Source organism: Helianthus annuus, chromosome 1, assembly GCF_002127325.2.
Source record: "Helianthus annuus cultivar XRQ/B chromosome 1, HanXRQr2.0-SUNRISE, whole genome shotgun sequence".
Taxonomy (NCBI): domain Eukaryota; kingdom Viridiplantae; phylum Streptophyta; class Magnoliopsida; order Asterales; family Asteraceae; genus Helianthus; species Helianthus annuus.
In genome coordinates, this window is record NC_035433.2 from 4,012,251 (window position 1) to 4,037,563 (window position 25,313).

Consider the following 25,313-nt stretch of genomic DNA (forward strand, 5'->3'; position numbering starts at 1 on the left):
AAGAAATGTGTCACCAACGGCAGATCACCTCTTTCTTCTCCAAATCACCCTCTTCAACATCCTCTCATCCTCCTTCTCACTCACCATCCTCTATTTCTAACCCTAAACCTACAAAAATGGCCCCTGCCACATTCTTCTTCTACCTTCAACAAAACATGGCTCCTTCTCTTTCTTTATCTCCTGTCTCTGTGTCTCTCTCTCTCTGTGTTTCTCTGGGATGAACGAGGAAGTCGAAGACGACGGCGGCGAAGACATCGCTCCCGCCATCGCACCTCGCGTTCGAATCCATCATTGGGAAACCCTAGGGTTCCGACGATTGTTGTGACCAAGAACCAGGCGCCGGCAAAAATAGAAACAGAACCCCTAGGGTTTCGACGAAGACGAACTCCGGCAGTCGGATTCTGGCCGTCACGGTGATTTGGATTCGGTCTGAGATAACCCCCAGCAGATTAGCGTCGTCTAGGGCCAGTGAACGGCGGCGATTCAGTTGTTAATTTGACCGGTTCCGACGATTAGGTGAGTGTTTGCCCAGAATCCGGTCACTACAGAACTCAGAACCGACGAGTAAGGTAAATCTGAGCTTTGTTCTTTTCAGTTGTATAACTTTTATCAACAAGTGATGTTCAATTTGTTGATGGTTATGATTCTGATTTTTTTTCTTATGGGTTGCTTTGTTCCAAATCCATGTTAGGTCTATGAATTTAAGAGGTTTTAGGATTAGTTAGACAGAGATGATTACATCTTAATTGAGATTGATATCAAATTTATTTATTGCTTGATTTGGAGGAACAACGGATTCTATCTTCTGAGTCTTTTGGGCTTTTATAGTTTGATTTATTATATAGGGAATATAGCTTGAAGCACCAGTTGAATGATTGAATGCAATTTGTATTGAAAGCTAAGCAATCCTAATCAAATAACCAATATTCTATTTATTTAAACAAATATTTTTTTATAACTGAAATTTAGGCTGTGTAGTGTCGTTCATTGCCTTGAATATCGATAAACATATAAGAGTTACTCTACAAACTAAAAGTGCTAACAAACCACCCTTAGTTATCGGCAATTCTCCTTCATTAGGATCATTTACAAACATTTAAAAACCACCATCACCACAAATCTCACCGTTGCACAAACAAAAGGCGTGATAGGAGAAACAGTGTTAACCAAATTAAAGTTTTATGCGGAGAATAAAATGAGGGTAGAAAGTTGTAAGTATTCAACTAAAATGATTTGCGTTTTGAAGTAATTTAGTGAAAGGTTAAGAGATTTCGCATCCAAATGGAGTATCATAGCTCTTTAGTAAGCTGGACATTATCATATTATTTCTTTTAAAAGAAGCTATTTTTGCTACTAATGTAACTTTACCTTTTAAATACTGTAGAAGTTGGATTGTTGATGGTAGAGCTATTGCTAGAAAGGTTAAAACCTGTAGTGTGCCTTTGGTAAATCAACTCAAAGACTGTGGAGCAATCTATCAACAAGCAAATGGCTGTGTTGTTTTGTAAATGTTTGTTAAGGCTTTGCAACCCAGGGGGTGTAGGTTCAAATTCCAATATTCCATCCACCTCTGTTTTTTTCTTTAATATTTATCTTCTAATTTCTGGGTTAATAGCCTTTTTTTTTTTTTTTTTTTTTTTTTTTTTTTTGTCAATGATCTCTAGATCAAGTGGTGGAGGGCTTGCATTTCTCTTGAGAGATGCAGGTTCGACTCCCACTTGGTGCAGAGTGAGGCATTGGTGGGCAATGATAGGAGACCCAGGGAAACCTGGGTTGGATCCTTGAGCCAAACGGGTTTTACCGGTAATTTCACTGTCGTGCCTACGGGCGGGTGGGTTACCGGGTTTTCCCCGGAATTGGTGGTGGACTCGGGTTACTCTCGGAGTACTCCGTTTGTCCAGTGGGTGCCCCAAGAGTGCTCGGAATTGAGTTTGTTGGCCGTTAAAAAAAATAGCCTCTGTTTTTCTTTTATATGTATATATTTCCTAAGTTTTGGATTAATATGGAATGGTTCTCTAATTTTTTTTTTGGTTTACACACGCCGCCGCCTATACAAACTTTAATATTTTTTTTCTTTTACGAGCATATGTTTTATCTATGCATTGGTACAAGTTTTCCTCGAGATCATGTTATAAACTGTGATGTAAAAGTAATCGAATGACAAACGTACACGTTTTCAAACCAAGAATGATACAGTTTAGGGCGTCGCAAAGCGTAATGCTCTGTGTATCGCATAACGTGTTGTCAACTATAAACAACTAAGGTGCCGCCGACGTAACACTCTATGTATCGCAGTTTTAACGTACCTGTCATTTCAAATTCATGTTTCAACGTAAACGACTCACGTTTTGACACAAACTTTTTGCCAAAATATAATACGTTTTCATTCAACGGCGACGTAATTTTTTTCAGTAAAGAGCCGGGTCAAATATAAAGTATAAATACGAGTGAATTTAACTTTCGACGCCGCCGCAACGCGCGGCGGGTCAAAATGCTAGTATATATAAAATTATAATTATGTGATGCTTAACAACTTTGGGAAGACTATAACACTTTATTTTTTACTTTTTTTGCCACTTTTTTTTTGAACGGCAAGGAACGATGTGTCAATCACCGTGACACCGGGCGTTGTGGCCATAGTCGACTACTTGACTGTCGACAGCCCCTTGGCTCTCCCAGATACGCGGAAACCCGACCTCCACCCGCCCGAAGGCACGACAGTGGAATAATCGGTAAAACCTTGCCTCCCATCTAAGACGAACCGGCGCCACCCGTATTCGCCCTTCACCTAGATGCCGCAGAAAATATTGGGGAGGGTGAGCTAGAGTCGAACCTGGATCACAAGAAACACCAAGTCTTTCCCCAACCACTCCACCACTAACCTCATTGATTTTTTTTAATGACAAATTTCTTTTATTCCTGTCGTCTGTGAAATTTGAAAGCAAGACCTTTATCTCCCTAAGTGTTTAAAAGCTTCGCCTTTACCAATAGACTACCACCCTATTTGTTTTGTTTTTTTGCCAGTTAAAAGCAATTAAAGGAGAATTAACTTGTACAAATACCAATAAGTAAAAAGGTGGACCAAGATCCAATATACATGAAGTGTAAATCGACAGTGAGGAATTAATGACCACATCATTTTAGTCTGGTCTCACTCCAATGTTGCACCATCATTCATTCCACATTCACACCTAAAAGAAAGCCCAAAAATAAATAATGGAAATATATAATGATTACCTAAATTGTTAATTATGTATTACAAAAAGAATTTGATTATCACCTATATATCTATATTTTCTGTGAATATATATTATATATTGTTATATTCTCTGTTTTAGTATTAACATCCTCTTTAGTTATGGGTCACTAAATAGTTTAATTATTTGTTTATTTGGACGTCCTTGCAAAAACAATTTGTATAGTATATTCATATATTATAAATTTGCAACATAATGTTGCATTGTAAGTTGTACATTGTGCATAAATGTTATTTTATGTCTAAATTGGTTGTAGTATTGGTTGTTAATTTTGTAATTTCCAAACTATAAATTAGAAACATGTTTTTACGTTATATATACTTGTAATATGTGCATTGGGAGCTTTTAAAAAAGTTATATTTTTCACTTTCAATCCAATTGTTTTTATCTTTTATATTTTAACCCATTTGACTTTTTTAAATTTAACCCAAAGCCTTTTCAACTTAACCCCAATACTATTTTATTTTCAACTTTAGTTGCAAGTCAACATGCACCAACATGCGTGTGGGGTTCAACATCCCCTTTGACTTTTTTAAATTTAACCCAAAGATTTTCAACTTAACCCCAATACTATTTTATTTTCAACTTTAGTTGTGAGTCAACATGCAGCAACATGCGTGTGGGGTTCAACATTTTTGCCTGTTTTTCCCGTTTGATAGGCAGGTCATGACGCGTCTATTTTTCTCCGTTTGACAAGTTTGTCGCAACGCGCGGATCCTAGATCGACTTAATTATTCTTTTCTACCTTTTACGTTTTTTGTCTAACTGTTTCGCATTAACACGCCACAACGGCCGTGCGTGGTTCAACATTTTACGTATTTTTTTTGTTTGGTGTTATGTTTTACTTTTTTATTTAATTTATTTTTACAAGCTCTTCTGATATTGGTGTTCGCTGCCAGTGACATGGCATTAGTGCTACTTGGCACAATTTTACGAACGTATTTAACCTATTAAGTTTGTTACTAATAATTTGTTTCGAGTTTACCGTTATACCTCCTTTACTTAAGAAAAACAATTTTTTCGCGTGTTTATTTTTATGTACGTACCAGTATAAATTCGATTTGCTCTATGTGTCGACATAAACTTTTTCTGGAAATGAGTCAGCTCAAATATAATACGTTTTTGTTTAAAAAAATATTTTTACGTGCATATTTTTATGTATGTTTCGGTATATATTTGAGTTGGTGTATGTTTCGACGTAAGCTTTTTTAGGAAACGAGTCAGGTGATGTTTTGTAAATTTTGTTTCGAACCGAGTGCAGTCAAATTGTGATTTGTTTTTTCCATTTTTTCAAAAACTCTAATTCATCTCTTTTGATTATACGTGTCAGCTTTTCCATTATACCCGTTACATTTTCTATGTATGTCTTGGGTCACATATAATACGTTATGATTGTACGGTATAAATTTGATTTACTTTATATTTGATCCAATTGCAATGCTTATATAAGTTACATTGAGTTCAAGCAGATACGTCGAAACGTGTGTTTTCATATGGTTAACGCATCACATAACGTTTGGACTAATTCGTTCAATGTTTGCGATGTACCGCGCCGCAACGCGCGCGGATGTTATATCTAGTTATGTTATATTGTAGGACATAAAGTTTGAATAGTATACATGTAAGTCATGCACTTTGATCATTTATTTATTGAATAAAGATCAAATACAAATAACGTTAACATACAACACATGAGAAACAAAGAATTTTATGCATTCCTGTAAATATGTTTTAAGTTCAATTTGAGTGTTGCGATCAACTCATTGAAGCTTGCTTCTATTGTAGTTACAAATCTTGATTTCTTATTTAGGTTTGTTTGTCAACCAATTGAATTTCTGTCATGGCTTGCGATTCATATCTTGATTTCTTACATAGCTTGATTGATTCTTTCTGCCAAGGGTTGTGATTCTGATTTTAATATCGATTGAAGCTTGCGAATCTTGTTTCTTATCTATATGTTCTCTCAGTGGTTAGCGTCATCAAGTGAATATTTTTACCCTTTATTTTAGTAAATACAAAGTTAAGCTAATGAAGGGCTAGGATTATAATAAGTGGACGGATCATTTATACATTATTGCTTTTTATAAATTTATTTATTTATTTATTTTGATTTTATAATAAACATTCTACTAGGATAATATCATTTAATCATTTTACAACAATGAAGACCGTAGTGGGAACATAAAGTTAAAACATAGGATACAAACCTTTGATCACATACCGAATAAGTTATGTTCTATTTGAATAAATCATAAATAAATAATTGTACATGTCTTTAAAAAAAAAGTTTATGAATTCATTAATTATAGACAAACATCATATTACCATATAATCATCCCCCACCGTGTTTTGTAAAAACTATTATAGAAAACCATATAATAGTAATAGATTAAAATGAAAAGAAATAGAAATGATGGAGCCTATACTAGGGTTATGTGGAATCATAATTAGATGCCCTTTTAATACTTATTATTAATCACATTAAAATTCTGATTTATTATTATTAATTATCAACATTATAAGCGTGCACTAGCTTTCTAACTTTTTAACTAATCTTTTTTTATATCTAAAACACTATTTCCATAATCCTTCTATTCAAAGCAGTGGCGCGGATCTAGCTCTATTTTGTGGGTTCATATGAACCCACTTGATTTGGAAAAAAATGGAAAAAATAGTGAAAACCTTGTATGATTGTTAAAAAAATAGTGAAAATATATCAAAACGAACCTACTGAAAAAATTTTCTGAATCTGCTACTGATTCAAAGATGCAAGAGGAAAATGTTACCATCAATTATTTATCATCATATATCCTTGTAAATTTATGTCTAGTCATCTACTCATCTATGAGCTCATTAGACTTCAAATCTAAATGAGTCGGCCCTTTCAAGTTCTCAAAACTTGTTGGAACTCGACCAGATAAATTCTTATTACTAGTAAAGTTCAGCTTTACCAAACTGCTCAAACGTCCCAACCTTTAAGGGAGGATGCCAGAAAGCTGATTCTTTCCTAGATACAAACTTATGCATGGAGGGAAGAGGCTTCAAGCCTTCAACCTCACAATCTTGTTGCTTCTTGATAAAATTAAAAAATGAGATTTCTGTTTAATTAGAAATTATTGCATATAAGTTTCCATGTACAACTTTTCTAGCAAAAGTTAAAACATGTTGAAGTAAAACTCTTAACTTTAGTTGGCTTTTCACATTATTAACTCATTGCTTAACTTTTATTTAATATGGTAAGATTCATTTAACCATCCTATCTGGATTCTTTTTGCCAATCTTGAGAGAGTTGTGACTGGCCATGATTACAGACTCCCAAAAGCACTGCATCCCTTCCATAAATTATGCATTACCCTTTTTTCACCCTTTTGAAGTGTAAATTTATCTTGAAATAAGTTGTTTGTGACTTTGTGTACAAAGGAATTTCACTATGCACTAATCATGTCCATTTAAAAGAAATTATAACGAATCTAGTTAGTTTTCAAAATTGTAAAATTATACATATTTATTGATTGTGTCACTAAATTAGTGAATTTTGAATCTTTTTTTATTATTTATGTCAGAGAAAGTAAAAAAAAAATATATAAAAAATATAGTCTTCAGTTTAACTAAAAATATTTTGGTTAACTAATAGACAATAGTACAATTATTAACCTCTGCATCGTGACAAAAGCAAAAAAGATTAAGGAGTCCATTTGAGATAATTAACATGAAGTGCTCTAGTGGTGTGAAATGCACAAGATACAATTATCACTCATAAATAATTTTTTAATGACGGGACCGAGGCTGGTCACTACTCTCCTCTGATTTTAGCATAACACCAAATACAACACTATTTATTAAATATTTATTAAATGCCCATGACATTATAGCCTAATATAGAGGTTTAAAAAAACCCGGTTTTAAGACCGAAACCAGAAAAAAAAAACTGAAACCAATATTCAAATAAAAAAAATCCCCAAAATAGACACTTTGACCAACAAAATTACCAAAATAAAAATTTACTTTAGCCTAGTGGTGTATAGGCATTATTGCCTAGTGAAGACGGATATGATCGGGTGGTTTCGCTGGTGGCATGATAAAACTCCAGTAGTCCGTCAGTGATTCAAATTTACTCTTAAAAAACATCCTGATAAATTCAAAACGCATTTAATTTTGTATTAATTTAGTAACAGGTTTCTAGACGTGTCAGCAATTGTCACCTTTGTTCAATAATATGTCACACAATCCCAATATTTTAAATAAAAAAAACACGAAAATAGACACTCTGACCAACAAAATTACCAAAATAAAAATTTACTTTAGCTATAGCAAAGATATACATGTCCAAACAACCAATTATGATTTGACAAACAACCACTGCGGGCTAAGACGACTAGAATATAGCTGACACAAAAAATCTTGAAAAATACAATGAGAACTACAAAAAGAGACAATCAAAATAATATACGTGTAAAGTGTGACTAAATTTAACTCTAGAATAAAACGTGGGGTAAAATCTTAGCAAGCAAATACAAAATGGGAGCTAAATCCTTGTCGGCGGATAAAAGCAAGGGCAAAACCCTTGCCGTCAGAAAAATGGAGGCAAAATCTTAGTCGACAGCTAAATATGCGGGCTAAATCCTAGCTTCTGACAAAATTTAGCACACGCTTTACATTAATATTCTTTTGATTGATTTTTGCGTTCTAAGGTTTTTTTTGCCGGTTAAATTTTAACAGTCTTAGCCATAGGTGTTTATTTGAGTTTTTTCCCAAAACAGTGTTGGTAGAACAATTATTTACCAAAATAGGTGATTTGAAAAATAATTACCAAAATAGATGTTTTGCAATGATTTTTTTCCCAAATTGGTGAGGGTGGAAAAATTATTTACCAAAATGGGTGATTTAAAAAAAATTATTAAAATGAGTGTTATTTCTTATTTCTTTATAATTAACTAGTCTATTATATTTTTTTTCTTTTTTTTCAATTAACCTAATATGTTTTTAATTTATTTTCTCCAAACAATTACTCTTTATATTGTATTTACTTTTTAACCAACCGTAATAAAATTCTTTTTTCTTAGCGCCTTTTATTTTATTTACTTTTTAAACAAGAGATGTGTTCATGTTTACATTAATTGAATGAAATAAATGTTGTTCGTGACTATTAAAAAATAAGTTGATAATAAAAAATAATAATAAGTATCGAGTTGGCCAATAAAATTATGAACCAATCAATCTACGTAAATATTTTGTCCACTGGTTGTTAATAAAATTTATGTAACTTTAGGAAACACTATACTATGGGTTTTCATTTGAATTGATAATCAACTACACGGACAATAGTAAATGAAAAATTACTCTCAAAAAAATTAAACTAAAACAGTAAAGGAGAGTTATCAACATTTAAAAATAAAATGAATCCAACGATCTCAGTTTATTTTAACATGGGTTTCAATATAAAAAAAGAAAAAATATAATAATTAATAAGTTAGTTAAAAAATCTATATAATGATTTAGATGGAAGAAAAGAATACAAATATGATAGGTTGATTATATAAAAATAGAAGAACTATAATATATTAGTTAAAAATAAAGAAATATAGAAAAACACCCATTTTAGTAATTATTTTTTAAATCACCCATTTTGGTAAATAACTTTTCCACCAACACCGTTTTGGGAAAAAACTCGTGTTTATTTGTGGAATCATGATTGGCATGTTTGAACATGTATATTTTTACTAATGCTAAATATTAATGATCATTTCAGTAAAAGGAAGGTGGGTCAAAATGTTTATGTTGGTGATATTCCCATATTTTAAAGTGAAAAATAAAACAATTGAAGTAAGTTACGCGGATGGTTCATACAGTAGGTTAAAATTTTAAATTAATTGAAATTTTCATTAAAATGGCAAAGTAACAAATTACAAACAAGTGGCAAGTAAACGGGCAACAAGCTGCGCCGCAACCCCCTTTTGGATTGCAAAACCAATCCTGCTAACTTTACACACAACTATTACACTTTTTGTTTTTTTTTAATGAATTAGGTTTTTTTCAGTCGCGCATTGCGGCGAAACGTAGCAAATAATAATGTAAAACAAACGTTATTTGAAAATGTAGCATGCTGTTTAGAAAGCCAAACCATTAGAATCGGTTCAGTTTATCATTGTATCATTTTACGATAGCAAATAAATACTTTATTTTTTAATATAAATTCATTTTTAATAAAACTTATATTAATCGAGGGTAAAATTAAGCTCAACTACGTATTTAAGTTTTTAGAAAAAAATTAACGAACATAAGTTATTAAAGAAATATCAAATTAACGGATAAAGTAAAGATAGATTTAAAAAAAGAAAAAAATATTAGTAAAACAAAATAAATGATAACGGAAATATGGTTTTAGAAAATGAAAAAATAAAAATATGTTAAAAGCTAAAAGTAAATAGAAAAAAAATAAAAATATGTTAAAAGTTAAAAGTAATTATTAAAAAAATATATTAATATAATAAAATATTAAAAACTATATATTATTTTAAATTTGAAATTACTATTCATGTTCCTTCGAAAACTATATATATAAAACTAGTAAGAGGTTGCTCAAACGATGCCAAATTTTATTACAACGAATTAACTTCATCAAAAGTTGTATTGTGTAACCCGGAAAATAAAGTTGTAATACGTCCAGTGGTAAAGCTTGAGATTTCTGAGTGGGGGTCGGAAGTCACCAGATGTAACACCCCGAAAATGGATTTGGTAATCAAACCACGTTAACACTAAAAGACGGGTAAAGTACCGATAGTGGTAAAACTTACCCGGTTAATATTAGGATTTAAATAATTAAACCTAATATTAAATAAAGGTTGTACGAAGACTTTTTGAGGAAATAAATTTAGGAAAGGCCCGAGTTAACGGGACTTAAAAATAAAACGGGTTATGACTTCCCGAACCTATTAAATTTAACTAGGAATAATTGACCTAGTTAGTAATATGTGACTAAGTTATAAATAGTGAACTATAGATTCAAATGATCAAAATAAAAACATGAGGGACTAAAGTTGTCAAGTGGGAAACTAATATTTATTAAAACAAGTAATAACACACAACACACACACTGAGAGCGTGTGTGTGTGCGTGTAATCGCCCAGGAGCAAGAAAAGAAAGGGTGCAACCCTAGTTCATCAAGATTCAACAAATTGAAAGGCAATTTAGAGCCAAATCGTATGGATTAACACAAATTCGTGATCACCAAGCTTAGGAGATCACAAGGTATGTTAAATTTTTATGTTTAGTGAAGTTGAAATTCTTGATGAACTTATGATAAACGAAATTATTGCTTGCATGTTTGATGTGAGAGTGAAATAAGGATAAATCCATGTCTAGGAACAAACCCTAGTAAGGATTTAACGAATTAATGATGAAAAATTGTGAAATTGATTATTACCCATTTATATGCTAAGTGGGTTTTTATGTCATTGTGATGAACACTTGAATTAGGATGTTAAATTCAGGAATATTGATTGTTATGATATAAGTTCTTGATGTAGTTCATGAACACTAGACATAGAGGTTTGATTTTGATGTAAATCTTGGTGAAAATAACTAGTTATGAACTAGTTAGTAAATATGTAAAATTATGTACATTAGGTGTTTGTTAAAATGCCTAAATGAGAACTAAAGTGTTGAAATTTAGAGTGAAAACGCGTATTCGAATGATACGGCAATTACGCGTGATATGAAGTGATAAGAGTTCTAAATACTATGTTGATTTAGACTTAATATCGTAAACCATGCGATTGAAAGTAGTTAACTTTAGATAAGTTAAGTTAACTAATCATGAAGTCGAATAGTAGCTTCAGCATAGGAAATAAGTGAGGTGGAATAGTCGTGATTTTTATGACTAATTTAACCGCCTTGTAAATGATTGATAATAGTTTGACGCGTAACAAGCTAGATGAAAGCTTGGAGGAGGGAGCGGGTCAAACGGAGCAAGTACGGAAAGAAAAACGTGGCGTGGATGCGAGGTAAGTGTAATTTACACACTTATGTAGAATACCCGTTTATTCGATACGTTGTAAACGTGATAACGATAATATTGGAAATATGGAAATTTGTCAAGTGTCGACTAATGTAAATCAAGGTTAAAAGGATACCCACGGCGTAAGCCGAAATGGGTTGAATTTGTAAGAAAAGAGTGTAAAAGAAAAAGGGTATGGTTATAAAATCCGGGATGGGATGGATGAATGAATTGGAAATCAAAAACGATGTTTTTGATTAAATAGATAACGTTGGGCATATAGTCCAAACGGGTCGAATGGTGATGATAACATCATTTGACAATATCGACTAATGTGGTTGTCAAGTCTTATATTAACATGACCGATTAGCAAATCGGATAATTGCGTCACCATTGATGGTGTGATAATGAAAACGAGGTATAAATCGGGTCTACTTGTTGATCCGGGCCAGGTACGCATAATTATGTTGTAGTTAAAAGTGTTATTTTGGTCGAATAATTTGAGAGAGAGTCCTTCGTCATAAAAGGACAAAAATCGACCAAAACGCCCTTGTAGGCTAAATGGAACAAACGACCCTTAAAGGTTGTTTGGAAACGAGTTTTATGACTAGGTAAATACTTAGAATAAGTATAAGAGCTGAAAGAGGTATTATATTAGCTAAATGACACTATTTGAGTTTTTGCCGTAAAATAATGATTCGAGAGGTAAAATTTGGTTTATATTGATCACCACGTTAAACCTACCTTAAATACAGTTGGGGTGGGAGATTATAGGATAAGAAATGTGGTAATGGAATGCTAGAAGCAATCAAAAGCTATTTTAGGCTCGAAAGTGCTTAAATACCCTTCACGGGTCAAAATAAGCATACGAGCGAAAATGGGTTTAAATTGTGTAATAAACCTGTGATTAGAACCTAATATGTTATATAACATTTATTTGAAGAAGTGTAGGTGATGTAGGAATCAAACAAATATGTTTGTTTGATAAAATGCATAAACGGGTAAAATTTGATAAAAAGGTAACGAGTCGAAGGCTTGAAAGTCTCAAAATTTATTTATGTTGGATGTTGGATTTTAACTCCATATGATGGAGAATTAAATTACGGACGCGTAGGAAAAAGAATCGGGTAAAACGGATCTATAACGAAGAAGTTATGGCCGTTTCAGTGAAATCGGGTTGAGCTGGGAATGTACAGCAACTGATTAAGCATCAGTCTGTGAAAAAAGGGGCCTAGCGTCACGCGACGCCCTTTGGCGTCACGCGACGCCCTCTGTTCTGGAAATAAATTTGTTTTGTTGTTGTTTGACCCATGTATCTTGTTTATACTTATTATTTAACTATCAAAACTAACTTTTAAGTTGGTTTTGATCATAGGTGATTGCCAGGAGTGCCCGGATGAAGATCAAGCTCGATGAGGAACCGAACACGATAACATACAAGCTTCCGCGCGATGTTTCGTCGTATCTTTTAAACGACGAATTCAATTACATTAACTTGTATAAACTTTTAAATTGTAAAAGTTTTAATTAACCCGTATTTCAATGTATAGGAAACTATAATTACATGTGTATTTTCGTAAAGTGAACGAAAATTGTAAAGATGTAGTATGGATGTTACACAAGACCTAAAATATACCTAAAAGATTATAAAATCGGGGGGGGGGGGGGGGGGGGGCGTATACACCTAAAAAATTCTATACGAAAACTACGTACCAGAGACTACTGAGCGAAAAGTTCGGGGGGGTCGAGTGCCCCCGACCCCCACTATGCTACGCCCATGAATACGCCTAAAAGGGTATAAACATGTGTTTTATATTAATCGAAAACAATAAAAATGAATATCGATACTGATAACAATAAGGTATTGGTATTATCCAAATCCGAATTTATGTGTGTGCAGGTTAGTGTTGTCATCTTTAACACGAATAATAATACGGGCCGGGTTTGGGTTGCAGATTTCAATCCCCAACCCGCTAACCTGTCAACCGGGAAACCCGACACGATTGATACCCTTACCGATATCAGTTTATATAATACTGATACCGGCACCAATGTTGTCGATTAACGTAAGTTCTTTTCGTTATGCAATTCTATTTTTAACAAAATTTATACCGAAAAAAAAAAACTAAACACAACTGCAAATTCCCTTTTTTTTTTAAGTTAACGAAATCAATTATTATTAGAGCAAAATCACATTAAAATCTATAAATAAGCAACAAGTTTAAGCATAGGTTGTTTGTACCCTTAGCTTTGGGTGTTTTTCAAAAAAAAATTGGGTGCTTTTCAAGTTGCTATGTTATGTGCTTTTTGAGAAACAGAGAGAGGTGCCAGCAACAAGTTTAAGAGAAAAAGGGAGATTCGGAAGAGAGAGAGAGAGAGAGAGAGAGAGAGAGGTCTCCGACGGCAGGTTCCCGGCACGTGTAGATGGTGGCGGCTCAAGGGTTTTCAGTGGTTTAGTTCAGACATAGCGGATCTCCGGCGACCGGTTTCCGACATCCTAGCCGCCTGCAACATATCTGTTGTTGTACTCTGGTTGCTTTTTGCTCAAATTCTGTTTGTTTCTTTTATGTTTTATTTAATTGCTGAATTTTTTGATTTCGCCTTAGGTTGGTATGTTTTTACTCAGGTGATTGGTTAATCTGTGCATAATTTCTGTGTGGTATGCTTTCATTTTTCATGTAGGTATTGTTAATGGCTTTTACCTTGTCGGAGGTGTTCAATTTTGTGTGTAGTCGATTGTTGGATTTGGGGTTTAGGGTTATTCTTTTAAGTATTATTTGCGTTTTTTTTTGCGATGATTAGAAGATAGAAAGATAAATGTAGCGCATTGGTAACTAGGGATGAACATGTGGTACAAAATACCGATACCATACTGGTTGTATTCGATATCGGTATTACGTTTTACCATTTTTTCGAGATCGGGATTTTCGGGATTGGTACCGGTATTTTTTTGGTAATACTGAATTAGTACCGATTTCCCACTTATTCCTATTTCCCACCCATAATTCAAGTAGAGTGGTGAACTGTAATTTAGAACTAAAGTGTAAGTCTTCTCATTATCAATCCAAATCAAATTCCAAATTCTCATAAACAAAACATGACGATCCTAACATATTTGTATGTTAAACTGAAACTGCTTAGCATGTTAAACTGAAATTGATACATTTGTATTAATAATAAAATATTAAGGATAATAATAATAATAATAGAACATTAAATCTTAACAAATTTTGGCCCATATCAGAAACAGAAGGTTTTTTTTTGGGTAAAGGGTTACCCCTGAATACTTGCATTGGGTATGTTTGTGCATGAACAAGGACCTGTCCTAATATGCAAAAGGGCCAGTTCGGTCTGTTGATGTAAGAACCATGGACCATGGCTGAGGTTTGGGGTCACCTTAACCTTACGACTTGATGGTTTTACAACACAAAGGATATTTTTTAACCGGCGTACTTAATATTCAACATGAAAGCTATCATACTTAATAATTTACATTTGAGCAACAACATAGTTGTTAGTTGATCCTTTATAAAAAAAACAAGTGTTAGAATTTGGTATCAAATATGAATTAAAAGAGAATGACAAATAGATGACAGTCGAATGCTTTAATTTCCCTAACCATGTTCTTCAAATTTCCATTATTCTAGGGGGGTTGGTTCCGGTACAAACCATATTTATCGTACAAACCGTAAGAACAGATCCTAGCACTTAAAAAAAGTTAAATTAGCACATACCAAAACAATACATACATAAAAGTAGCACTACGAACTGTATTAGCACATGAAAATTAATCAAGATAATTGATTTTAGCACATATTTGAATGATATCAGCACTTTTCTTAATCAGCACATTGAAAACAAAAGAAAGATCCAAATAAAGAATTAATTGTTTGTTCGTATATTTATAGGGAATTCAATATAATTGATATTATTTAGGATATTATTTTATCATTTCTCTATAATTGGTTGGATGCCACGTGCCACTTTTTAAATGGTTCTTACAGTTTGTATGCGAAATGTGGTTTTTATTTGATCCTACTCCCATTATTCTATAATGTATATGCCTTAACTTTTTTGCAAATCTTGGTATCCAAAATGGGAGATAGAGCTGGTTGATGATTTTGGTGCCAATATATCAATTTAAGAATTCGGTACCAACCGGTATCATACCGAACAACCGGTACCGTACCGGTATTTTCGATACGGTATTCGGTACCAACTTTTCATGAATATCGGGATCGGTATCGGTTCGCTACCGTTCTCATCCCTATTGGTAACTGGTGGTGAAACCACGGTAAGTGTTTCCTCACTTACATGTTCCACCCATTTGATAGATCGGTCGCGGAAGTTCTAAAAAGTCGACCACAACTACACACCCACCATGTGAAAGGAGTGTATATCTGACATCATTAACGTCATCTCCTCTCATTTTGTTATCGTAATTTTATAGACATAACTAGCTGGTTTAATTAAGTACTAAAATTATACAAATTATACATTTTCTATAAACCTAAATGCTTCGACCCGTTACATAACCAATATATATTTCAGTTGTGTAAATAGTGTCTGTGGATGTAGGTGTTTTGGCATGACTTAACTTTTTGAAATTATTAGGTTATAACAACTGTTAACTAACACTTAACAATGCTTTATTATATATAAAATATAATTGACTAACTGTAGTTACAACTAGAGTTAGTTTGCAAGCTAGATGGGTCAATGATAGCACATGGAGTGAAACTCATTTTTCTACACATATTATGTCTATGCATGTTATGTTTAATCGGTGTTCTTACTATGATTTTGTTTGTATAAGTTTGCTATCTTGTAGATCCAGATCAACTAGAAGGAGGCCAGTCTAAATCGAGGGCCAGAATGTATCTTTTATACACCTTTTAGGAGTTTTTCATTTCACGATTGTAGGTCACTAACCTAATATTGTGCAGGATACAGAAGGCACAAAGCGCACGACTTCCAGTAGCAGTGCAATGAAATCTACAAATGATAGCGCTTTATCATCGAATTCGACTATAGTTGTTCCTGTTGGCCTTAGCTTAGGAGAGAACTGTATGTTGGTTTCCGCAAGTTTCCTGAAATGTGCGACAAACCTTCATGGTTGCACTGGAATCGATTCTCATATTTGTAGCTTGGATATCTTGGATTTCTGTCTTTCCATATTGTCAGCTTTATGTTTTGTTTACACTGGAATCGATTTTCATATTGTCAGCTTTTACAGTTTGTTGAACATGGTGGATTAAAGAATTTTTGCTGCCACTGACTTACCAGCTGTCCTTTTACCTAATGAAACCTTTTCTTTAGCTTTTGTTCTCTCGGCTGATGTAATATTTTTTTAGGCTTCAACTTTGGTTTCGGTGGATTTAGGTGCGTTGTTGCTTTCCAGTGGCCTGTCACAAGCGGTCAGTTATTTTATATGCATTATGCATGACTCGTCCATCTTATTTGTGAGGTTAAACTGAACACGGACTAAGTCTTTGGTGTAGGAACATGTGTCATATCTTAGGTTGAGAACGGCCAAGGGGATATTGAGATTAGGTGCTGGATAACATCTGGCATGCTTTAAGCATGTGGTGTACATAATAATTCTTGCTGACTTTTATTCATCAAGTCACGGCAAATGAAAATGTAGTGGCGAGTTTCGTTAGTGTATGCTGTTTAGTTATATATATATAGATGATCATCAGACTATGTTTCTGCTACATGAAAGGTGTAATGTAAACCACTACAAAGATTTGATTCTTTTGTAACTTTGAATGAGGTAGATAGATTCTAAGGAGGGTGACATGGCTAATAAACATTGTGCTCATTTCATATAATCTGGGGACAAACATTTCATATTATGGACATCTTTATTTTAGTTTAATGAGGTAGTCTCAACGCCCTTACAATCTGCTCATTTCATTGTCTGTGGACAAACATTTGATATTGTAGACATCTTTGTTTTAATTTAATGAGGTAGTCACAACATACCTTACAATGTGCTTATTTCAGAATCTCGGACTGCTCGGTTTAGCGCGCCGCAACGCGCACGGGGTTAAAATCTAGTTAAATAAAAATTAAAAAAGGTTAAAACTGTATAACAGTATTTATAGTACAAGAGGCTAATAAAAAATTAAAAAAGGCCACATGGGATCTTCTAACTCACCTGGGGTACCATTTGTTAGTATTTTGCATAATTTAGAGTAGAGTAAATTATGTTTTTGGACCATGTGGTTATATCACTTTTACTATATTAGCTCAAAATAAGAATTTTTAACATATCTGCCCCCATCGTCTCTATAACTAACCATTTTGACCCCTAAGTCTAGAGATCATGGGGGCCAAAATGGTTAGTTATAGAGACTATGGGGGCCAAAATGGTGAGACTTAGGGGCCAAAATAGTTAGTTATAGAGACCATGGGGGCAGATATGTTAAAATTTTTTATTTTGGACTAATATAGTAAAAGTAATATAACCATAGGGGCCAAAAATGTAATTTACTCTTCAGAGTAAAATGTCATAGGTTTGCATTTATTTGTCTATTCCATCCGAAATAACTTTTATTATTATTTTTTTTTATAGCTAGACACCCTACGTTTTGATTTTATTACCTTTTTTCATCCTAAGTCACATACCCAATTAAAATGTATAATTAACTCATAAAGTTAAAATGTATCATTAAGTCATGGACGATTTAACAATTTACCTATTTATATTTTTGTTTTTTTTTAATTTTCCTTTTTTACTTTTGAATAAGAAACAATAAAAAAAGTTATATTTATAGAATAAAAAACAATAAAAAGTTATATTTATAATAGAGTTAACTTCCGTTTTGCTCTCTATGGTTTAGTCGTTTTAACGGTTTTGCCCCAATGGTTTAAAAATTGTCATTTTCCTCCTTGATCTTATCACCATTTTGCTCCTCGCCTTTAACCCCGTCTAAAATGTATGTTAAAAGTAAGGGTATGTTGGTAATTTTACAGATAAGTATTTTAATCATTTATTATTAATTTCAAAAATCCATTTTAAAGTTTTTTATTGATATTAAAATAAAGATTTATTTTTATATATAAAATAAAAAAAATTCATCTCTCTAAAACTCACCACATCCCCCTCTCTCCCTATACATTCTCTGCAACCAGTCACCACCACTGCCACTGCCAGCTGCCGCCACCACCAGCTGGTCGTCACCACTTGCCGACCACCACTAGCACCCCCTTCTACCCTTAGCTTTCATTACAAATCACTGGCCACCCAAACATGGCCAAATTCCACAATCGATAGCACCGGCATAGCCGTTAGACCAACGCCATCAACGCCATCAGATTTGTACCATTTCCCATCGTGCTTCTCTCTCTAAGCCGGTTGTCTTCTCTCTAGGTTGACCTTCTCTACCCAAATCTGAGTTGAGCGTGTTGGTTAAGTGTTGCTCAGATCTGTTTTGGCGACAAGGGTTAGACATTGTCTTCGACAACCACCACCATCCATGTGTATCTTCATCTCCGACAATATTCTGAGTTCTGATATAGTTTTGTGAAGTTGTGGATTGCGACGATGGTGGGTTTTAAAAGGGTTCCCTTTGCAGTTAAACTTGAAAAAGGAAATTGTTAGATTTGTTATGGTTTAGTAGCAATCAAATCTGAAATTGGTGAGTTTGTCGTGATTAATTACGCGGTGTTGTTGAAAAAACGGGGGGGGGGGGGTGGGAATGATCATGGACGAGGGTTAGGATACAAAGCAGGCGAGGGGGAAGGGCATTGTAGCACTGGTGAAGTTGGTCCGCATCGCTAGTGTTCATCTGGCCGGAAAAAAATGGTTAGTCTGGCATGGAGTTTTAGAGAGAGATATAGGGGTTTAATTTATTTTTGTTTATGTAATTTAAGTTAATTAGTTCTTATATGTAAAATTACCCAGATACCCTTCTAATTACATGTAAAATTACAAAATGCCATTACTTATAACTGAAATATCTAACGAGGTTAAGGCAAGGGAATATAGTGGAGAAAAAATAGAATCCCCCAAGAGTATTTTGGCCATTTTAAACTATTGGAGCAAAACTGTTAAAACGACTAAACCACAGGGTGCAAAACGAAAGTTAACTCTTTATAATACATACATACACACACTTATTTTTTTACCTTTAAATAAAAATAATAATAAAATTAATTATAATATACATATACATATAGTGAAGGGTTTCAAATAAGAAAAATTAGTTGTAAGAAGAAAAAAGAATAAATTACAACCAATAAAATTGCTTTATTTAATAATTGTATTTAACGTTATTGTAAAGGTATGTTGGTAAACTGACACATATCATTAATTTGTAATCTTTCTTTTTAATATTTCACCACATTAAATTTGTAATATATTTTCAAAAATGTATATATTAAAAAAAACTTAATTTAGAGTGTAGGATAAATTACAAACTAATAATAAATGAAATGAGATTAAAACGTTAAACCTACACTTTAAAAGTAATTTAGAGTGTAGGATAAAAAACTAATTTATGTGTAGGATAAGTTTCATTGTATAGGATAAATTTCTAAATTTGTAGGATGCATTTTTATTCGTGTACGCAAATTTTTTTTGATGTGGAAGATGATAATTTTTGTGATTATCTAATTAGTTAAAGATAATAAAGAAATGAGATTAGAGAAAAACTATTTAATATTTTATAGTTGTACAGTTTGTTCTTTTTCTTCTCAAATGATTTTCTCCCTATTCGTATAAACACATTTAATATATAACATGTGCAAAATCAACGAGTGTGTGTATATATAAATGTATATCATGGTATGTGTATATATATAAACATGCGTGGAAACAAGTCGGGTCGTATATAATATGTTTTCAAACGGTATACATTTAAGTTAGGTTACGTTTTGACATCGTCGCAATATGCGACAGGTAAATATACAAATGTGTGTATATGTATATATATTGTAATTAATGTTATCTAAAGGTAAAACATAAAATTAAGGAATGAAAGAACAATAGTTGGCCATAAAAATGTGTATCAAAAAAAGTGAAATTTAAAGCTTTCTGGGAACTAAAATAGACTGAATAATCAAGAATTACAGGTAAAAAAATTTGCTAACGTATAATGTTCTAAACATAAAAAATGAGCAAATGCCAAGTAAAATCGATTGGAGAATACTGGTTCTTTAGTAGTGCTTACATCGTGTAACCCAAAACCACATACAACTCGTTTTAGTAAGTAAATGAGTGAAATGAGTTAAAAGTTTGTAAACGAGTTTACATGTTGTAATCAAGTGTAAACGAGGTTAAGAGTTGTACTGACGGAGTTAAACGGGCCATATAGCTTATATTTTATTCCAACTTTAAAAAGGTAAACGAGTTGATATATTTATTTAAACTGGTTAAAGGGTTGACCTATTATAAACCGAGTTAACAATATTAATTTGAGTTGACATGTTTAACTAACTGAGTTTATCATGTCAATCAAAATACAACATATTTCTCAAACGAGTTAGATATAATTGAAATTTACCTATTTTATGTTTACTTCGTATTGTGTTTTGAATCGTTTAAAGAAATTAACGCACTATTTCTGATTATTTTAATGTTTTATAAAATCCCTCTATTGTATACAAAATATTAATTTAATAGGCAACTCACTCTAATAAAAAACTAGCATAGCCCAACATGTACTGATTTATATATAATCAATACATTGTAGATTTGTAATAATAATTGACAATTTGAAATGAGGGAAAAAGAACAACATCTATCTCCAAAATAAACTTTAATACATTATTATTATTATTATTATTATTATTATTATTATTATTATTATTATTATTATTATTATTATTATTATTATTATTCAAAAACAACTTGTCATAGAGAAATTTATGTGGGAAAGAAAACACAAAAACATAGTGGAAAAAGGCACCGAAAAGTAAACAACAGTGCTGTCTCTACATTTTTGACTTTATATTAATCAAATCGAAAAACCACTCAATTAAAGCATAATTATCCCTCCCCTTTAATCTTGCATGCATCCCTCTCACTTTCCTCACACACTCATCACTCATGCCTCAACCCACTTGAAAGAAAAGCTGGCCTAGCTTTTTTGTTCTTGAAGAAATGGGAGTTGTTACTATGAGTGAATTGAAGCCAAGCATATCAGGAAAACGATCCTTTCGACCAAGTTCGAGCACTCGACATGTCACTGAATGGTAAGCCTTCTTGCTGTGAATTCATATGACACACAACAGATGTGTCATGCTCACGTTATTAATTTGATGAGTTGTTTTTATCTGTAACTACTATTTGCCTTCAATGGAGTTCATTTAACCAGGACGAAGCAATATATTGTTGACCCCACTGGTTATATTTGTTTTCTGCATTATTGTATAATTTTCTTGTAGATTTTATTATGAACCAAGTAAATTTATATACAAATGTTATTATTAGTTTCGAAATTATTGAAAATAATTTATGGATCCGTCACTAGCTTTTGAATTCACAAAATTGATTTAATTGGGCAAGAATTTTAAAATTCATTGTTTTCGACACTAGAAAATGAGACGGTAACTTATGTCGTCAGTCAATTGACGTAATTCACCAGAAGTAAAAGTTACGGTTACAAAAGTCGCCTTTGTAACTAGGGATGATGTAGTGGTAAACGTCTGATTCCCCTCTAGCATGTCTTGGGTTCTAATCTTGCTTCAATTGGTTTCCTACTATAATCTCTTGAAATACACTGCCCGATGCAAATGCGAATTACGATTAACCTGATCCCTTTGGTTTTATTCGAGTATTGGCACGAACCATGAGTTTTTCCTGTCCTCATGGTTATAAAAAAAGTCGCATTTGTAGGTTTAAAGAATAAAAAACACAAAAAGAAACACAAGCAATTATTAACCATGGAATTATTTATTTTTATAAGTAAAAAAAAATGCAAATTTCGGATCTTTAAATTAAAACTAAAATTTCGTAATTTACATTTACGGTGCAACTTGTTGCCCATTTACCTGTCATTCTTCTATAAATTTCCTAATATTAATTTTGTTTCTCCTTTAAATTATTGTAAACAAGTTTTAGTGACTCAAAAGTAAAGCAAAGAGTATGACAAATCAGGATTTTTGTATTGTCTCCCAAAGGGTTTTAACATGAACCCAATAATTCAAACTATTGATGCACATTTGTTCACTTCATTTCCCATAAACATGTTCAATCAAAGAGGCCCCTCAAATGGCTGAAAATGACAGGAAATTTATTTCATTTAATTATAGAAAAAAACAAAAAACAACATACTTTCGTGTTTAGCGTACGACTCACATGTTTTTCTCTTAACTTGTTCAATTATAGAACCCATATCGTCAACTTTTGGGCCCCTACTAATATCCCATACTTGTGTTTTCAAATGTTTTCTTCATTTCTCCTGCATGAAGTTCTGGATTCCGTAGCACAATCGCAACGAAATTTTGTTATCGCGACGGTTGATTCATATCACTTGGGAAAGCTTCATATGTGTCCTAGATTCATGTGTGTTATTCACTTGTTTTTGGCTAATTTTTTTTAAATAAAAGAATCTAGACTCTAGAGTACCGTTAGGACATATTATTGTTATTCTGAAATTTCATTTCTAGTGTTGTTTATAACAAACTAATAACATGATGCACCTCTATTGTTACAGGCCGATATCGGATGTTTCTAGCGATCTCACAATCGACGTAGGCGCAACAAGTTTCGCACTTCATAAGGTACGCGAAAATGGATCTGATCTCTAAACTTCTAATCCGGATTTATCATAAAATTTTATTTAAAAAAAGTTAAACAATTCTACAACTTTTCTACAGTTCCCTCTAGTTTCTAAAAGTGGAAGAATCCGAAAGATGCTAATGGAAGCGAAAGACTCAAAAACGCTACGCCTAAATCTTCAAAATCTTCCAGGAGGATCCGAATCATTCGAGCTCGCTGCAAAGTTTTGTTACGGGCTGAACATAGAGATCAATCTAACGAACGTTGCAAAGCTTCGATGCACATCACATTTCCTTGAAATGACTGAAGAATTTGCGGATAAAAATCTTGAATTTCGTACAGAAACATTCTTGAAAGAAAGTGTGCTTCCTAACATAACGAATTCGATCTCGGTTTTACAGCATTGTGAAAGTTTGTTACCGGTTTCTGAAGAGATAAACTTGGTTGGAAGAATTATTACAGCCATAGCTAATAATGCTTGTAAAGAGCAGTTAACTTGTGGGCTGTCAAAGTTGGAAAGTAACTATCATTTGAAACCAGTTTCGCAACCAGAATCCGAAAACTGGTGGGGGAAATCGTTAACGGTGCTCAGCCTGGAGTTCTTCCAGCGTGTTTTGACCGCGGTGAAGACGAAGGGGTTAAAACAGGATATGATTGCGAGAATTTTGATGAATTATGCTCATAATTCGCTTCAGGGTTTGTTTTTGAGAGATCCACAGTTTGCAAAAGGAAACTTTTCAGATCTAGAGGCACAGAAGAAACATAGGATGATTGTTGAAGTGATTGTTGGTTTGTTACCAACTCAATCTAGAAAAAGTACTGTTCCCATGGCGTTTTTGTCGAGCTTGTTGAAGTCGTCGATAATGGCGTCTACATCAACCGCGTGTAGGTCGGATTTAGAGAGACGAATTGGGTTGCAACTCGATCAGGCGATACTTGAAGACATACTAATTCCGGCCACTTCTCATGGCAACACTCATAGTCAACTCTATGACACTGATTCTATTTTCAGGATCTTTTCGATTTTCTTGAATCTGGATGAAGATGACGATGATGATAATATGATGAGAGATGAAGGCGAAATGGTTTATGATTTCGACACTCCTTCGTCCCCAAAACAGAGCTCAATAGTGAAAGTTTCAAAGCTACTTGATTGTTTTCTAGCAGAAATCGCGATAGATCCAAATTTACCGGCTTCTAAGTTCATTGCCCTTGCGGAATTGCTCCCAGATCATGCTAGATTGGTGAATGACGGGTTATATCGAGCCGTAGACATCTTTTTGAAGGTAAACAATGTGTTTTTATGGTATAAGGACCTTGAAACTATACACAGATGGATAACTGTGAGTAAACTGGCACTGGCAGTGCCAGTTTACTCGCAACAATCCATCTGTTTTCTTTATGTTATGATAGATTTTGTGGTCAAATGACAGGTTCACCCGAATCTAAAGGACTCAGAGCGTTATCGGTTGTGTAAAACAATCGACTGCCAAAAACTAAGTCAAGAAGCATGCAGCCATGCGGCTCAGAACGAGCGTCTCCCAGTACAAATGGCGGTTCAGGTGCTCTACTTTGAGCAAATCAGGCTTCGAAACGCCATGAATGGTGGTCACAATCACCTCTTTTTCGGATCACTGAACGCCCAATTCCCACAACGCTCTAGTAGCGGTGCAGGAAGTGGGTGTATATCTCCTAGAGACAATTACGCGTCCGTTAGAAGAGAAAACCGGGAACTAAAGCTAGAAGTAACCCGAATGAGAATGCGCCTTACGGACCTTGAAAAAGATCATGTTTCGATGAAGCAAGAACTTGTGAAGTCGCATCCCGCGAACAAGTTGTTTAAATCATTGACAAAGAAATTGGGGAAACTTAATACCTTGTTTAAGTTTAAAGATGTTAGAGGCATTGGAAGCAGGCCAAATTCTGAAAGTCGGTTCTTGTTTCAAAAAAGAAGACGTAACTCCATTGCTTGATTGATTTTACCCTTTGCAATTTCTATTTGCACTAGTGTGATTTGTGAATATGAAAGTGTGTATAGTGGTGGTAGTGATTATTGCTTGTTGTGAGTTCTTTTTGTGTTAAAAATATTAAAGATTTGTTTAGAATAATTTATAGACTTTGGATTCAAATTTCACACGAGTGTAATGTCTTTTGAATTAGAACTATATCAATAGTATAAAAGGAAAACAAAAGTTATTTAACTTCAAATATTTCAAGAATGTTTAATACTATTGTTTTGTCAAAAAAGTTATTTAAAGCCAACATTCTTAATTAAATGCCATTTTAGTCCTTGTAGTTTGGGCTATTTTGCCAATTTATTACAAAGGTT

The 25,313-nt window shown here is 33.4% G+C and overlaps 1 protein-coding gene and 3 long non-coding RNA genes across 5 annotated transcripts; all 4 read left to right on the top strand.

Moving 5' to 3' along the window:
* On the top strand, positions 1-1,612 carry LOC110942702. Its single transcript, XR_002594850.2, has 2 exons — positions 1-569; positions 1,385-1,612. It is a non-coding gene; the product is annotated as an uncharacterized LOC110942702 (long non-coding RNA).
* An 8,756-nt stretch (positions 1,613-10,368) lies between these two features.
* On the top strand, positions 10,369-11,371 carry LOC118482253. The gene is made up of 2 exons (XR_004868063.1): positions 10,369-10,505; positions 11,171-11,371. It is a non-coding gene; the product is annotated as an uncharacterized LOC118482253 (long non-coding RNA).
* A 2,125-nt stretch (positions 11,372-13,496) lies between these two features.
* On the top strand, positions 13,497-17,018 carry LOC110942691. Its single transcript, XR_004868064.1, has 2 exons — positions 13,497-16,670; positions 16,755-17,018. It is a non-coding gene; the product is annotated as an uncharacterized LOC110942691 (long non-coding RNA).
* Positions 17,019-21,295: 4,277 nt separating this feature from the next.
* LOC110942677 (BTB/POZ domain-containing protein At1g03010) lies at positions 21,296-25,185 on the top strand. Of its 2 annotated transcripts, none has more exons than XM_022184455.2 (4): positions 21,296-21,456; positions 22,920-22,986; positions 23,083-24,270; positions 24,418-25,185. In XM_022184455.2, exons 1-4 carry the CDS (start codon positions 21,365-21,367, stop codon positions 24,955-24,957), a joined length of 1,887 nt encoding a protein of 628 aa, XP_022040147.1. In that variant the 5' UTR covers positions 21,296-21,364; the 3' UTR covers positions 24,958-25,185. The 2 variants fall into 2 exon arrangements, with proteins under 2 accessions (XP_022040147.1, XP_022040141.1); XM_022184449.2 differs by lacking the exon at positions 21,296-21,456 and adding an exon at positions 22,600-22,768.
* Positions 25,186-25,313: the final 128 nt, after the last annotated feature.